Here is a 17,500-nt window from a genome sequence, read left to right as displayed (position 1 = left end):
GTTTAAGTATCTTTCCCCAAACACCAACAAACAAACACTACATTACCTGTATGTTAATGTATGCTTGACGTGAATTTGGATTTGGGAAATTCTTTTGTGCATATCAGTATTCCGTGAAGCGTAAAGGGATTTGTTTATGCATGACCTCACACGTAAGTAACGTAACAGGTCAGCTGGGAATGCTATTTAGCCCAGATGCTGAATAGCTCTCGTGAGAATTACAGTTGCTTTGGAATTAGGTAACGTTCCAGGGTGTATGCAGCCACCATATCTAAACATTATCGAAGAGAGAGAGAGAGAGAGAGAGAGAGAGAGAGAGAGAGAGAGAGAGAGAGATGCGGTAGGTGACATATCATGAAATAGGGAATGTGCAATCTCTGCGCGTTTTACCTTTCTCTCTCTCTCTCTCTCTCTCTCTCTCTCTCTCTCTCTCTCTCTCTCTGCTCACTTAAACGCCTTTTCCAGTCTGTTCCGGATTTTGCTTGAATGCAGCGTTAATTCTTAAGCTATATAACAAATAAAAGTTTGAATGTGTTCTATTAGATAGGCGTCCTATTCATACTCTCTGAAATTTCCTGCATTTCCTGTTATCTGTTGTAATTTCTTTTATTATGTATCGTGGACACCATAGTATTCTATGGGAGCTTTTTCCATATGAATAGGGTTCATCTGAATAATAATAATAATAATAATAATAATAATAATAATAATAATAATAATAATAATGCGCAACTGGAATACAATACTTACAAGCTCGGAATAAGACTAGCAGAGGTTAATATCAGGAGAGGGATCTTCCAGGGCGACTCACTGTCCCCACTACTCTTTGTAGTAGCCATGATTCCCATGACAAAAGTACTACAGAAGATGGATGCGGGTACCAACTCAAGAAAAGAGGCAACAGAATCAACCATCTGATGTTCATGGACGACATCAAGCTGTATGGTAAGAGCATCAAGGATATAGATACCCTAATCCAGACTGTAAGGATTGTATCTGGGGACATCAGGATGGGAAATAGAAAAATGCGCCTTAGTCTACATACAAAAAGGCGAAGTAACGAGAACTGAAGGGATAAAGCTACCAGATGGGAGCAACATCAAACACATAGATGAGACAGGATACAAATACCTGGGAATAATGGGAGGAGGGGATATAAAACACCAAGAGATGAAGGACACGATCAGGAAAGAATATATGCAGACTCAAGGCGATACTCAAGTCAAAACTCAACCGCGGAAATATGATAAAAGCCATATAAAAAACACATGGGCAGTGCCAGTAATCAGATACAGCGCAGGAATAGTGAAGGAATGGACGAAGGCAGAACTCCGCAGCATATATTCAGAAAACCAGGAAACATATGGCAATACACAAAGCACTACACCCAAGAGCAAATACGGACAGACTATACATAACACGAAAGGAAGGAGGGAGAGGACTACTAAGTATAGAGGACTTGCGTCAACATCGAGAACAGAGCACTGGGGCAATATCTGAAAACCAGTGAAGACGAATGGCTAAAGAGTTCATGGGAAGAAGGACTAATAAAAGTAGACGAAGACCCAGAAAATATACAGAGACAGGAGAATGAGAAACAGAACAGAGGACTGGCACAACAAAACCAATGCACGGACAATACATGAGACAGACTAAAGAACTAGCCAGCGATGACACATGGCAATGGCTGCAGAGGGGAGAGCTAAAGAAGGAAACTGAAGGAATGATAACAACGGCACAAGATCAGGCCATAAGAACCAGATATGTTCAAAGAACGATAGACGGAAATAACATCTCTCCCATATATAGGAAGTGCAGTACGAAAAAGGAAACCATAAACCACATAGCAAGCGAATAGCCCGGCACTTTCACAGAACCAGTACATAAAGAGGCATGATTCAGTGGCAAAAGCCCCTCCACTGGAGCCTGTGCAAGAAAACATCAGCTACATTACAGAAATAAGTGGTACGAGCACCAACCTGAGGCAGTGATAGAAAACGATCAGGCAGAGATCCTCTGGGACTATGGTATGAGAACGGATAGGGTGATACGTGCAAAACAGACCAGACGTGACGTTGATTGACAAAGTCAAGAAGAAAATATCACTCCTTGATGTCGCAATACCATGGGACACCAGAGTTGAAGAGAAAGAGAGAGAAAAAAATGAATTAAGTATCAAGATCTGAAAATAGAAATAAGAAGGATATGGGATATACCCGTGGAAATCGTACCCATAATCATAGGAGCACTAGGCACGATCCCAAGATCCCTGAAAAGGAATCTAGAAAAACTAGACGCTGAAGTAGCTCCAGGACTCATGCAGAAGAATGTGATCTTAAAGAAACGGCGCACATAGTAAGAAAAGTGATGGACTCCTAAGGAGGCAGGATGCAACCCGGAACCCGACACTAAAAAACACCACCCAGTCGAATTGGAGGACTGCGATAGAGCAAAAAAAATAAAATAAAAATAATGATAATAATAATAATATCGTTTGTAAGCTTGAATTACAAGTCACTGACCCCTTTGATGGGGTTTTTCCATATGAATAAGGTTCATCATCTGAAATAATAATAATAATAATTATTCGCAAACGACGTAGATCGGGTGCCACCTGGTCGATAACCTCGAAGTTATACCGACGATGTCGCTGCGTCGGATTCTTTTATTATGGGCAGTCCTTGCATGATTAAATACTGCTCCTTCCTGCGCGTTTGCGAATCTTAGAAGCGCTGCACATCGGGAGGGAGAAGCCCAGTTTGAACATCACACAGGAGACCTTCCTCCTCCCCACCGCCGTCAGGAGAGCAGCAGACACCGCCCCACAACGACCATCGCACCAGAGGGATCCTGAGGATGATAGAAGCGTTAGCTCTCATCCTGAGGGACGTCCCTTAGTAACCCTGAGGGTGATCGCAAAGCGTTCTTAAGCTCTCGCCCTGAGGACGACCTGGTAGCACGCCCTTCGAGGGGACCTCCACCATCATCAATAAGGATGAGGCTCCGCCCACGAAGAGGACAGCCAACCAGCAAACGGGCCCCCTGATGACATCGCTCGTGACGTCACAGGTATTGCCCAATGAAAAGTGAGGTACCGTTTCTTCAAGCCAACCGAATGCAATAAATAGCATGAATACATCTGGCACAGACCATTGCACTCAGCGATCCCGTCCCGAGGATGGCCAAACGAGGTGGCCGAAACATGTAGACGACTTTTAAAAACCAGAAAAGAAGGAATAACAAGAAATACCGGATAGACCCCTGACGACTACGGACTGTTCCCGACCTACGAAACACACCTGTATCCCTGTTGACGACCCCAGCCTGTCCCTGATAACCAGTTTGCTTTTGATAACACAGCCCACCCGAAATTTCCGTTGACGACCTACAGCACGATGAACATTGGACAGCTGCTTTATAATACCAGCGTGCCAGAAAAAGCAAATCATAAGGAGAATTGAAAGAATATTGTACAGAATCAAATCTGTGAATTCTGCCATTATTTTAATAAACTTGTTTGAAAGAAAGGTCTGTTTTCCAGCAATACAATAATAATAATAATAATAAAGAGATAGAAAAAATGGATAAGTATCAAGATCTGAAAATAGAAATAAGAAGGATATGGGATATGCCAGTGGAAATCGTACCCATAATCATAGGAGCATTAGGCACAATCCCAAGATCCCTGAAAAGGAATTTAGAAAAACTAGAGGCTGAAGTAGCTCCAGGACTAGTGTGATCCTAAGAAACGGCGCACATAGTAAGAAAAGTGATGGACTCCTAAGGAGGCAGGATGCAACCCGGAACCCCACACTATAAAAACCACCCAGTCGAATTGGAGGACTGTGATAGAGCAAAAAAAAAAAAAATAAAATAATAATAATATTCTTTTGAAATTATTTCCATTGACTAATTGCAGTTTGACGTCATTAATCATTCTGAATATTGAAGCCTTCCGTTATAATCGACTGACAGAGTACTATCACAAACACTAGCCCTGTAAGCACATACATACACTCACGCACACACAAACAGGAAGGGGAAAATATGAGCTATCAAATACAATACCCTCTGCCAGCTTTCCAATAATTATCACGTCTGTGTCGTATCTCATTTTCCCCTCTTTATTTATCAACCTCTCTCTCTCTCTCTCTCTCTCTCTGTACATCAATCAGACACGAAGAGTTGTTGGAGATTGTAACACACACACACACACACACACACACACACACACACACACACACACACACACACACACATATATATATATATATATATATATAATATATATATATATATATATATATGTAAAGGATTTGCCACGAAGGAAAAAATGAAAAAGCGAGATAGCCGAGTACTTTCGGTCTTGTTCCGACTCTTTACTAAGGCAGTTTGCCTTAGTAAAGGGTCGGAACAAGACCGAAAATACTCTGCTATCTCGCTTTTTCATTTTTTCCTTCGTGGCAAAAACCTTTATTTATACATAGCATCACGTTTTACATACTTCATGATCAAATTATTCATATATATATATATATATATATATATATATATATATATATATATATATATATATATATTTCTTGATGATAAATAATAGTGCCAAGACTAGGAAAAACATTCTTTAATTATAGGAGCTTTCGAGGTTTAAAACCTCATCTTCAGTCTGAAAAAATGACAAGAATGAGAAATACCTAAAACATTACATTAAAATGAATTGTCTTACGAAAAGCTTCAGTAAAATCAAAATAAAACGAACATCACAACAAACTCAAAATTAAAAATTACGAAAAACTAAAACAAACGCAACACATACAAAATCAGAAATAAAAATAAGATGAAAGGTAAACAAACTACCACAATCAAAATAAAATGGCCAACGACCCATTTTGTATACCTACTATGAAACTATACGATAGCTAAATGAATACCGGACGAGTTGTTGTTCAATTCCGGTTTCATCCTCTTAATAAATAGTGACACGGAAATTAAAAGGTCCAGTCTATTTGAGCAAAAAGACAGTACTCTATAATCCAGGTGAGTGAAAGGATGGTCCTGTGCTAAACTGTGTTCCCTTACGGCAGAAAAAGGTGGTTTAGAAAGAGGAAACCTAGTTCTAACAGAGGTCTTTCTGTTAGAACGAGGTTTCCTCTTTACTAAACCACCTAGTCTTGGCACTATTATTTATCATCAAGCTAAGATTTCCAAGTAGCCGCCAATTACTGAGACTATATATATATATATATATATATATATATATATATATATATATATATATATATATATATATATATATATATAGATAATAGATAGATAGATAGATAGATAGATAGATAGATAGATAGATAGATAGATAGAATATATATATATATATATAATATATATATATATATATATATATATATATAACCCCCTAATCAAAACTAAACAAGTGGCAACTCTTACCTTTCAGTAGATGGCCGCCTCTTTCTGCAAGCAATATCAAACTAGACTAATAAATTCACGTAAATACAAAAATATGCTCTTTATATCCCAAACCAGATGAACATAATATGGAACAAAGTGATCAAAAAGGTCATGTTAAGAGCTAAGTCTGACCCACAAAAAGAACTGTAAATTATCATTCTACTCTCCTGAATTAGACTAAGTAATCGCCCCAAACTCCAAAATTGTCAGCCACTACATTTCAATAGTCAAGTCTTTAGAGAATCCCGTCTCTAGAATAATAAATATATACACAGCACACTTCTCTCTTTTCAAAGGCAACTGTTTCTAAGTCTTTTAAATGTGCCATACCTCTTCGATTGGTTTCTTCCAACACCTGGCGTCCTCCAAACCGTCTTTTGCCTTGCCTCCGGAGTATCGGGCGATTGCACCCATCATTACACGCACAAATGCACGTAATCATCAGCCACACCTTAAAAGTCCCATAGCAACTGGCTGTACAGGTCTCGGCCTCACAAATGCACACTCAACAATTTCTTCTTCGAGGAAGGCTTTCGTTAGGTTCTTTCTGTCTCCAAGCCAAAAAACTGACGCACCATGATTCCCCGACACATTTACTTTCTTCTATAATAGGGCTCGGCCACCTATGTCTTTTGTGCACTCCTGTCGCACACCCCATCAGCAACTAATGCACAATGTTTTAATTTGCCACATGATTTAGGGCTACCTCCGTTGCTGGGACCCTTGTGCCTCGCCGGATGCACAGAAGTTTAAGAACTCCCAATGCACAAATTGTGATCAGTATGACGGCTAGCATAACCACAATCACTGGAATTGAGTAACGTTCGCCGAAGAAAAATTTATCCGTCTCTTAACATAGGCGGAACTCGACGAATAGTTGGAGACGCAGGATGAGCCCATAAACCATCCCGAAACAACTCAGCACGCACCAACATTCAGCGTCAGCGACCCTTGTAAGTGTACCCAACACCCCCTCATCGCGAAACTGTAGATCTGACGTTTTCTACTGAAGTAAACGTGGTCACTACCCCGTTGTCAAGGAAATATCCCATGCAAGTGCGAATCCACCCGCCTCGTAGAAGATTGTAGACTCCTGATTTATCCCAGAACATATCCTGAGACGATATACCGACGACATCTCATCTGTTGCAAAGGCAATCCATAGCATCGCCACTCGTGTGTAGACTTTGACTTGACCTCTGGTATTGTAGAACCAAGCCGTTTCCATCGTCATCATCACGTGAAGTTGGGAATTCTCTAAAGTCATCGTGTGTCCATATTCAAAAAGTCTACATGATCATAGAATAACAAAAGTCTTGCTTTACCACACAAATCTGTCATTAAATAATATACTCAATCTCCTAGTCAAACATTAAAAATTCCTCACTAAACAAAATATACTCTTTACCCACTGAATCCTCACAAGTAATCCTATATCTGATAAACACAGTATCAAAAAAGAACCCATAATATCTAACAGGAAAACCCTTTTACTGTTTATATAATTAACCTCCATGAAATATAATGCCAAACACCCCTTCTATCTAACTCACATACCCCGTTGAATTATATCTCCTGTCTAAAATAGAAATTCTATGTAAAGCTTAACCCCAATTGCGACATGTCTCGTAGGAAAAAAAATTAAAAAAAATAATAGCAACAATAATAAGTGAACTTTCCCCATTACAAAACGTACACAGAGAAAAAAAACATATATACAACCCTTTCACAAACCTCCTGAAGAAACCGGCGATACCCAGGAATGGCTTAATCTCTTTCTTTGATCTCCTGGTGCGAAAATTCGCTATTGCTTTCACTTGATCGTCATTTACTCTAACCCCTTCCTTAGATATGACAGGCAAGTCTATTATCGAGAAAAAATTCCCCTTCGGTTAAGCATATATGAAAATATATTAATTCCTAGGTAGAGCGAATTAGATATTGAAGGACATTTTAGCTCGATATATGTATATGAATCACGGAAATGTGATTTGACTTATAATATGGCTACACGCTGTCAAAAGCACTACAACGCTACCGGGGTTGAGGTGGGTTGCTGTTGTCTCCAAACCTGCGAATTACCTGAGCGCGAAAAGTATTTGAGGGTGAGAGGCGACATGAACTTTTAGCCTCTTGCGGTGGTGTATAGGTAAAAGCTTCACTGACGTTCCTGGATTTGAAAGGCTTCATGGGTTCGTGCCCGGGTCCAGGCAAGTCTATTATCGAGAAAAAAATTCCCCTTCGGTTAAGCATATATGAAAATATATTAATTCCGAGATAGAGAGAATTAGATATTAAAGGACATTGTAGCTCGGTATATGTATATGAATCACGGAAATGTGATTTGACTTATAATATGGCTTCGTGCTGTCAAAAGCACTACAACGCTACCGGGGTCGAGGTGGGTTGATGTTGTCTCCAAACCTACGAATTACCTGAGCGCGAAAGGTATTTGAGGGTGAGAGGCGATATGAACTTTTAGCCTCTTGCGGTGGTGTAGTAGGTAAAAGCTTCATTGACATTCCTGGATTTGAAAGGCTCCATGGGTTCCCGCCTGGGCCCAGGCAAGTCTTTTATCGAGAAAAAAATTCCCCTTCGGTTAAGCATATATGAAAATATATTAATTCCGAGGTAGAGCGGATTAGATATTAAAGGACATTGAAGGTTGATATATATATATATATATATATATATATATATATATATATATATATATATATATATATATATATAATATATACATATATATGTATATATATATATATATATATATATATATATATATATATATATATACATATATATACATATATATATATATATATATATATATATATATATATATATATATATATATATATATATATATAAAGGTTTTTTGCCACGAGGGAAAAAATGAAAAAAGCGAGCTGGCGAGTACTTTCGGTCAGTAAAGGGTCCGAATAGGACCGAAAGTACTCGGCCAACTCGTTTTTTTTCATTTTTTCCTTCGTGGCAAAAAAACCTTTATTTATACATAGCATCACGTTTTATATACTTCGTGATCAAGTTATTCATATATATATATATATATATATATATATATATATATGTATTATATGGATATTATATATATATATATATATATATATATATATATATATATATATATATATATATATATATGAATCACGGAAATGTGATATGACTTATATATATATATATATATATATATATATATATATATATAATAATATATATATAATATCATATATATGTATATATATATATATATATATATATATATATAATATATATATATATATATAATATATATATATATATATATATATATATATATATCGGTAGATTGTTATGTCATTCTGCTGTAGTAGAGAGAGAGAGAGAGAGAGAGAGAGAGAGAGAGTGAGTATTCTTCCCAGGACTTTCTAATAAAGAGATGTGTCTCGTATATACGCAGTACATAGCCTTTTAGGAGAGTTTGCGCCGGAGATATCTCGAATTGAATCTCTTATAATGCCCTAGCTGTCGAGTGCCTCCCAGTGAGGCAATAATTATATTTGCATAGATACACTTACGAAAGGGAACCTTTTTCTTTTTTTCGTCCTCATCTCCTTTGTTTTCTTGAGAATTTGCGCCACATTTTAGAATAGTTATTAAAGGAGGGAATTGGGGTTCTCGAATGCACGGTCGAATTCTCTCGGTAAGCAATCTTTAGTGAGTATTCTACTGTGTATTTACTTTTTAGCGAGAAAATTCAACTAGGTTCATCGTCTTCTAGAATGTGAAAAAATGTCAAGGTTACAAATTCGAAGTTAGAAATGTACATTTTCGTTGTTCCAGTTTTCATAATTATGATATGAGCAAACTTTTGTTTTTTATTATGAATCTTTTGAGAGAGAGAGAGCTAGTGGAATATTTTGTTCTATATGTATACATAAAAAAACACACGCATACATATATATGTATGTATGTATGTATGTACGTATGTATGTATGCATGTATATATATATATATATATATATATATATATATATATATATATATATATATATATATATATATACTATATATATATATATATATATATATATATATATATATATATATATATACATATATATATATATATACATATATATATATATATATATATATATATATATATATATATATATATATATATATATACGTACAGTGAAAAAATGCAGTCATACATACAGGGAAATTAAAACAACAAAAGAGCTTTTAAAATTATTCATAGGCACTATGTACAGATTATTTACATAACAGAATATCTTAAGATAACTTACAAATTTGTTACAGAAGTTATAACTGTTACAAAATCAAGCAAGCAAAAAGACTTTCCACACACAAGTGTGCTTGCTTATTTTTGGTGTTTTATCTCCTCTGTTCTTTGGAAGTCATGTTCTTGTGATTATAATTAAAAACATCTTTATTCATTCAACAAACATGTAGTACAGCATATGCTTTCATCACTAAAAGCTCTTGAAGTCATGGCAGATTCTATCTCGGAATCCAAGAGCCCTCCAATTTCTGGAAGATGCTTTGATTCCAAGAGTCCTGGAAGCTGGAAACTCCAACCAGGGCTCTTGGCAAGTCTTGCCAACTCAGCTGGAAGAACCTTTCCAGTCCTCTACGTTGAAGTTCTGGAAAATGCTTTGATTCCAAAAGCCATGGAAGCTGGGAAACTCTAACCAGGACTCTTGGCAAGTCTGGCCAACTCAGCTGGAAGAAACTATCCATTCCTTGAAGTTGAATTCTGGAAAATGCTTTGATTCCAAGAGCCCTGGAAGCTGGAAACTACAACCAGGGCTCTTGGCAAGTCTGGCCAACTCAGCTGGAAGAAATTATCCATTCCTCGAGGTTGAAATAACTCTTAACGACCATAGCTACTATGACCACCTCCAAACCCGCCTCCAAATCCACCTTGGTGACCACCTACTGCTCCACTGTGACCATATCCACTTCCAGACCCGCTTCCAAAACCTTGGTGACCCCCTATGGGTCCACTGCCACCATACCCACCTCCAAATCCACCTTGGTGACCCCCTATGGGTCCACTGCCACCATACCCACCTCCAAATCCGCCTCCAAATCCACCATGGTGACCCCCTACGGCTCCCTTGTGACCCAAACCACCTCCAAATCCACCATGGTGACCCCCTTTGAATCCACTGCCACCATACCCACCTCCAAATCCGCCTCCAAATCCACCATGGTGACCCCCTACGGCTCCCTTGTGACCCAAACCACCTCCAAATCCGCCATGGTGACCCCCTTTAAATCCACTGCCACCATGCCCACCTCCTAATCCGCCTCCAAATCCACCATGGTGACCCCCTACGGCTCCACTGCCACCATACCCACTTCCAAATCCGCTTCCAAATCCACCATGGTGCCCTCCAGAGTGGAGACCACCCCCTCCAGGGGCGCCATACCCACTGCCACCACCATAGCTACCATACCCTGAAGGGGCTTGTTTATAGATGACTTTCAGAGGTCTCTGGACTGGTGGCTGGTGGTAGTACGGCTGTTGAGGTAATGCAACCGGGATGAGTCTGAATCCTACTCCTCCTCCTCCTTTCTTGGAGCTCTTGGCAGAGGCAGACGACACAGCCACAAGGACCAGCAGGAGAAAGAAGACCTGTGGAGGATGAGTCTATGAAAATCTCTGAAGTTGTTCTTTGGGATAGTGTTTTGATAGTGCTGAAGCATTGTTATTTTGTTCTTTAATGATTTTGGAATTTTGAAATCAAATTGCATTATTATTATTATTATTATTATTATTATTATTATTATTATTATTATTATTATTATTATTATTATTTATTATTATTATTATTATTATTATTCAGAAGATAAAATCTATTCATATGGAACAAGCACGCAGGGGCCAGTGGCATGAAATAATTATTAAAATTATTATTATTATTTAATCGGGGACACAAAAACTCTGATTCATATAGAATATTTTTTATAATAATAATAATAATAATAATGAAATTATTATTCATTATTATTATTATTATTATTATTATTATTATTATTATTATTATTATTATTATTATTATTATTGGAGCAGCTACAGTTTCGTAGGCCAACCTCACCTCCGACCAATTTTCATGTCCAAACCTACCGATAGATGGCGGTAGGTCCGGACAAGAAAACCGGCGGAAGAAAACACAACCAAAATGGCAGTGAAACCAAAATTACAACAAACAATGTAGTGTCGAAAGCTCAATAGAAACGGTAGAGGGGGCCCCTCTTGGAGAACCGGGATTTTTGGGGGGGGGAAACGGATACGAGTAGTGGCGATTACCGAAAGATTATTTTGATAGAGGCGGTAAAGGGGAACCCTGTTAGGGAATTGGGGTTTTTGGGTCGGGGGGGAAACGGATACGAGTGGCGGTGATCGCAGAAAGATAGGTGCGGGGAAACGGATACTGGTGGTGACCTAACCCAACGAACCAACCTAACCCGACTTAGGGTGCCGTGCCCTGACCTGGCCAGGGGGCTTCACCCCCTGGACCCCTCTGTATGGTAACAATGGTTGTGACCTAACCAAACAAACCAACCTAACTTGACTTAGGGTGCATACCCTAACCTGGCTGGGGGGCGAACCCCAGTATGGTAACAAAGGTTGGGACGTAACCAAACGAACCACACTGACCTGACTTAGGGCACAAAATGGTCTTCCTCTTAAACGAGGCTCATTGTTCCCTCTTTGCAGTGTTCACATTGACCACTCAAATCGCCTAAAAGGCCATTTTTAAAAATGAACGAACGTAACATGTCAATTTCGTCACAGAAGTTGATCAAGTATCCGGGTTAGCAGTGACAAAAACAACGTGCTATGAATGAGGAGTAGACAGCGATGCCATGATTATTGTTGACTGTTTTGAATGGTCGCAGGTTGTGGTAGGTCTTCGAGGTTGAAGGGACTACTTACCTGTGCGGATGGATTTGGTTGTTGTACGGCCCTGTAAATTGGCCTGGTGGGTTGTTTACAGTTTTGCAGGCCAGCCTTATGGGCCAATTTACAGGGCCGTACAACAACCAAATCCATTCGCACAAGTAAGTAGTCCCTTCTACCTGGAAGACCTACCACGACCCACGACCGTTCAAAACAGTCAACAATAATCATGGCATCGCCGTCTACGACTCATCTGTCGCAAGTTGTTTTTGCTGATGCTAACCCGGATACTTGATCAACTTCTGTGACGAAATTGACGTGTTACGTTCGTTCATTTTTAAAAGTGGCCTTTTAGGCGATTTTAGTGGTCAATGGGAACACTGCAAAGAGGGAACAATGAGCCTCGTGTAAGAGGAAGACAGCTTTGTGCCCTAAGTCTGGTTACTGTGGTTCATTTGGTTATATCCCAACCTTTGTTACCATACTGGGGTTTGCCCCCCAGACAGTTTAGGTTTGTTCATTTGGTTAGGTAACAATCATTGTTACCAAAATAGGGGTTGGCCCCCTGGCCAGGTTAGGGCACGCGCCCTAAGTCAGGTTAGGTTGTTTCGTTTGGTTAGGTCACAACCATTGTCACCATACACGCGGACAGGTCAGAGCATGGCACCCTAAGTCGGGTTAGGTTGGTTTGTTGGGTTAAGTAACTACCAGTATCCGTTTTCCCCAACCTATCTTTCACCGATTGCCTCCACTCGTATCCATTTCACCCTGACCCAAAAACCCGGATTCCCCAACAGGGTTCCCCTTTACCCCTCCTATTAAATCTTTCGGCGATCGCCGCCACTCGTATCCGTTTCCCCCACCCAAAAATCCCGGTTTCCCAAGAGGGGCCCCCTTTACCGTGTCTATTTAGCTTTTGACGCTACATTGTTTGTTATTGTTTTGGTTTCGCCGCCATTTTGGTTGTGTTTTCTTCCGCTGATTTTCTTGTCCGGACCTACTGCCATCTGGAGCAGCTCCAGTTACGTGGGCCAACCTAACCTCTGACCAATTTTCATGTCCAAGCCTACCAATACATGGCGGTAGGTCTGGACAAGAAAATCGGTGGAAGAAAACACAACCAAAATGGCGGCGAAACCAAAACAACAACAAACAATGTAGCGTCGAAAGCTTGATAGAAACGGTAAAGGGGGCCCCTCTTGGAAACCAGGATATTTGGGGGTGGCGGGGGGAAACGGATACGAGTAGCGGCAATCGCCGAAAGATTCAATAGAAGCAGTAAAGGGGAACCCTGTTGGGGAATCGGGGTTGGGTCGGGGGAAGATGGATAAGAGTGGTGGCGATCGCGAAAGATAGGCGGAAGGAAACGGATACTGGTAGTGACCTAACCCAACGAACCAACCTAACCCGACTTAGGGTGCTGTACCCTGACCTGTCTGGGGGGCTTCATCCCCTGGACCTCCCTGTATGGTAACAATGGTTGTGACCTAACCAAACGAAACAACCTAACCTGACTTAGTGGATGTGCCCTAACCTAGCCAGGGGGCCAACCCCCAGTATGGTAACAATGATTGTTACCTACCCAATGGAACCAACCTAACCTGACCTAGGGCGCGTACCCTAACCTGGCTGGGGGCGAATCCCAGTATGGTTACAAAGGTTGGGACGTTACCAAACGAAGCACACTATAATATATATATGTATATACTATATATATATATATATATATATATATATATATATATATATATATATATATATATATATATATATATATATATATATATATATATATATATATATATATATATATATATATATATATATCTATATATATATATATATATATATATATATATATATATATATATATATATATATAATATATATATATATATATTACATATATATATATATATATATATATATATATATATTATATATATATAATATATAATATATATATTATATAATATATATTTATATACGAACGTGGGTGGAGATTTCTCGTTCAATATTTTATTCAAATTTTTTTAGTTTCCCTTTTTATTTGTAAAGTGCGCAATCGTTGATATTATCGTCTCGTTGGTCTAAATTTTGTTATTATATATATGCAAGGTTTAAACAGTGCAAAACACAAAATTTAGACCAATGAGACGATAATACAAACGATTGCGCACTCAGCAAATAAAAAAAAAAAAATCATAAAAAATAGGATTGAATAAAATATTTGAACGAGAAATGTCTGCCCATACAATCAATACATTCTTCAAACAGCATCGCTTGGTGAAATTTACCGTCAGGTAAAAAAAAAAAAAAAATAGATAAATAAAAAAAAATTAAAGACAAAACCCTTATTTAAACGTTCATGCGGAATCAGACAATCAGACAACCAACTTACGCGTGTCATTTCGGACTGCTGACAAACTATGCTATGAAACTGCTATGGAACTGATATGACTGTGTTTTGTCCACCTCTTATATATATACTCCCTGTACCTGTCAGACTTCCTTAGACCTTCCGAGGTCAACAGGTCAGGTCGGCGTCTTTTTTGGGGGGGGTTGGGAGGCGGAACTTACGTGGACCCGAATTTCGCCTAAACGGTTGCCTACTATTTTAGGACCACTTCCTGTTTTGTCGAATTTCAACCTTCTTCCTGGTTTACTATTATTATTATTATTATTATTATTATTATTATTATTATTATTATTATTATTATTATTATTATTATTATATTCAAGCCATTATACTCATCCGATTACCCTCTTTACATTATGAATTTATTTCTTGGTTATCTAGTATACGTGAGATTCATGTCAGTGAGGGAAGTAGGCATTACGTATGTGTTGAAAAAAAAAAAAGGGTATGTATAATATATAAATATATATATATATATATATATATATATATCGATAATAGAGATATATATATATATATATATATATATATAGATACACACACACACACACACACACATATGTATATATATATATATATATATATATATATATATATATATATATAATATATATATATATCTATATATATATATATATATATATATACTACATACACAACTATATTTGTACATATTTGTATACATATAGCATATATAAATATATATTATATACATATACACACACACACACACACACACACACACACACACACACACACACACATATATATATATATATATATATATATATATATATATATATATATATATATATATAGTCTCGGTATTGGGCGGCTACTTGGAAATCTTAACTTGATGATAAATAACAGTGCCAAGACAGGAAGAACATTCTTCTTTATTTAACGAGCTTTCGAGGTTCAAAACCTCATCTTCAGGCTGAAAAAATTGACAAGGATGAGAAATCGCTAAAAATTACATTAAAATGAATTGTCTTATTAAAAGCTTCAGTAAAAACATAAAATAAAACGAACATTACATACATACTAAAATTACGATAAAACTAAAACAAAACGTAAAACATACGAAAACAGAAATAAAAATGAAAATATGAAGGTAAACAAACTACCCTCAAAAATAATAGCTAACCGACCCACTTTGTGTACCTACTATGAAACTATATGATAGCTAGTTGAATACCGGACGAGTTGTTGTTCAATTCCGGTTTCATTTTCTTAATAAACAGCGACTCTGAAATTAAAAGGTCCAGTCTATTTGAGCAAAAAGACAGTACTCTAAATCTAGGTGAGTGAAAGGATGGTCCTGTGCTAAACTGTGTTCCCTTATGGCAGAAAAAGGTGGTTTAGAAAGAGGAAACCTAGTTCTAACGGAAAGACTCTGTGTTCCAAAATTCTGTCTAAGCCAGCGGGAACTGGATCCCACGTATCGCAGACCACACTGCGAACAGGTAAACCTGTCGCAGTGTGGTCTGCGATACGTGGGATCCAGTTCCCGCTGGCTTAGACCCAGAAATTTTGGAACACAGAGGTCTTTCCGTTAGAACTAGGTTTCCTCTTTCTAAACCACCTTTTTCTGCCATAAGGGAACACAGTTTAGCACAGGACCATCCTTTCACTCACCTAGATTTTAGAGTACTGTCTTTTTGCTCAAATAGACTGGACCTTTTAATTTCAGAGTCGCTGTTTATTAAGAAATGAAACCGGAATTGAACAACAACTCGTCCGGTATTCAACTAGCTATCATATAGTTTCATAGTAGTACACAAAGTGGGTCGTTAGCTATTTTATTTTTGAGGGTAGTTTGTTTACCTTTCATATTTTCATTTTTATTTCTGTTTTCGTATGTTTTACGTTTTGTTTAGTTTTATCGTAATTTTTAGTATGTATTGTAATGTTCGTTTTATTTTATGTTTTTACTGAAGCTTTTTTTTAATAAGACAATTCATTTTAATGTAAATTTTTAGCGATTTCTCATCCTTGTCAATTTTTTCAGCCTGAAGATGAGGTTTTGACCTCGAAAGCTCGTTAAATAAAGAATGTTCTTCCTGGTCTTGGCACTGTTATTTATCATCAAGTTATATATATATATATATATATATATATATATATATATATATCACCTATATACGTACGTACATACTTACATATATATATATATATATATATATATATATATATATATATATATATATATATATATTATATATATATATATATATATATATATATATATATATGTGTTAATACATTCAGTGAATAACAAATATAATATAAAAAAAGTATAACAGCCAGAAACACAGAAATAAGAATAAAGAAACTGGAATACCACCTAAAAAAAAAAAAAAACTCCTTAAGACAAGATTAAAAACTAGTCCCTCGAAGTCCTTATAATGAGAAGACTAACTCGTTTGGTACTGAGAGAGTGGACATAGGAATTTGGGGGAAACAAAAGTGAAACCGGTATTGGGGATACGTGGGGAAACAGTTCTTTCAATGTTTAAATGTTTTGCTTTACAGGTTAAGGTAGATGGATACATAGATACATATGTATGCAATTATACATATGTATATATATTATATGTATGTGAGTGTGATTACATATATGCAAGTATATACTATATATTTTTTCATATATATATATGTGTGTAATATATATATAT

At 37.3% G+C, this 17,500-nt stretch overlaps 1 protein-coding gene across 1 annotated transcript; it reads right to left on the bottom strand.

Annotated features, from left to right (window-relative positions):
- Positions 1-9,707: 9,707 nt before the first annotated feature.
- On the bottom strand, positions 9,708-14,861 carry LOC135199758 (uncharacterized). Its single transcript, XM_064227914.1, has 2 exons — positions 14,805-14,861; positions 9,708-11,134 (listed from the first exon to the last, which is right to left on the bottom strand). The coding sequence occupies exons 1-2, from the start codon at positions 14,811-14,813 to the stop codon at positions 10,367-10,369; spliced, it is 777 nt and encodes a 258-aa protein (XP_064083984.1). The 5' UTR covers positions 14,814-14,861; the 3' UTR covers positions 9,708-10,366.
- Between the last annotated feature and the right edge of the window lie 2,639 nt (positions 14,862-17,500).

This window comes from Macrobrachium nipponense, chromosome 26, assembly GCF_015104395.2.
Source record: "Macrobrachium nipponense isolate FS-2020 chromosome 26, ASM1510439v2, whole genome shotgun sequence".
NCBI classification, from domain to species: domain Eukaryota; kingdom Metazoa; phylum Arthropoda; class Malacostraca; order Decapoda; family Palaemonidae; genus Macrobrachium; species Macrobrachium nipponense.
This window is presented reverse-complemented; position numbering and strand designations above follow the sequence as displayed.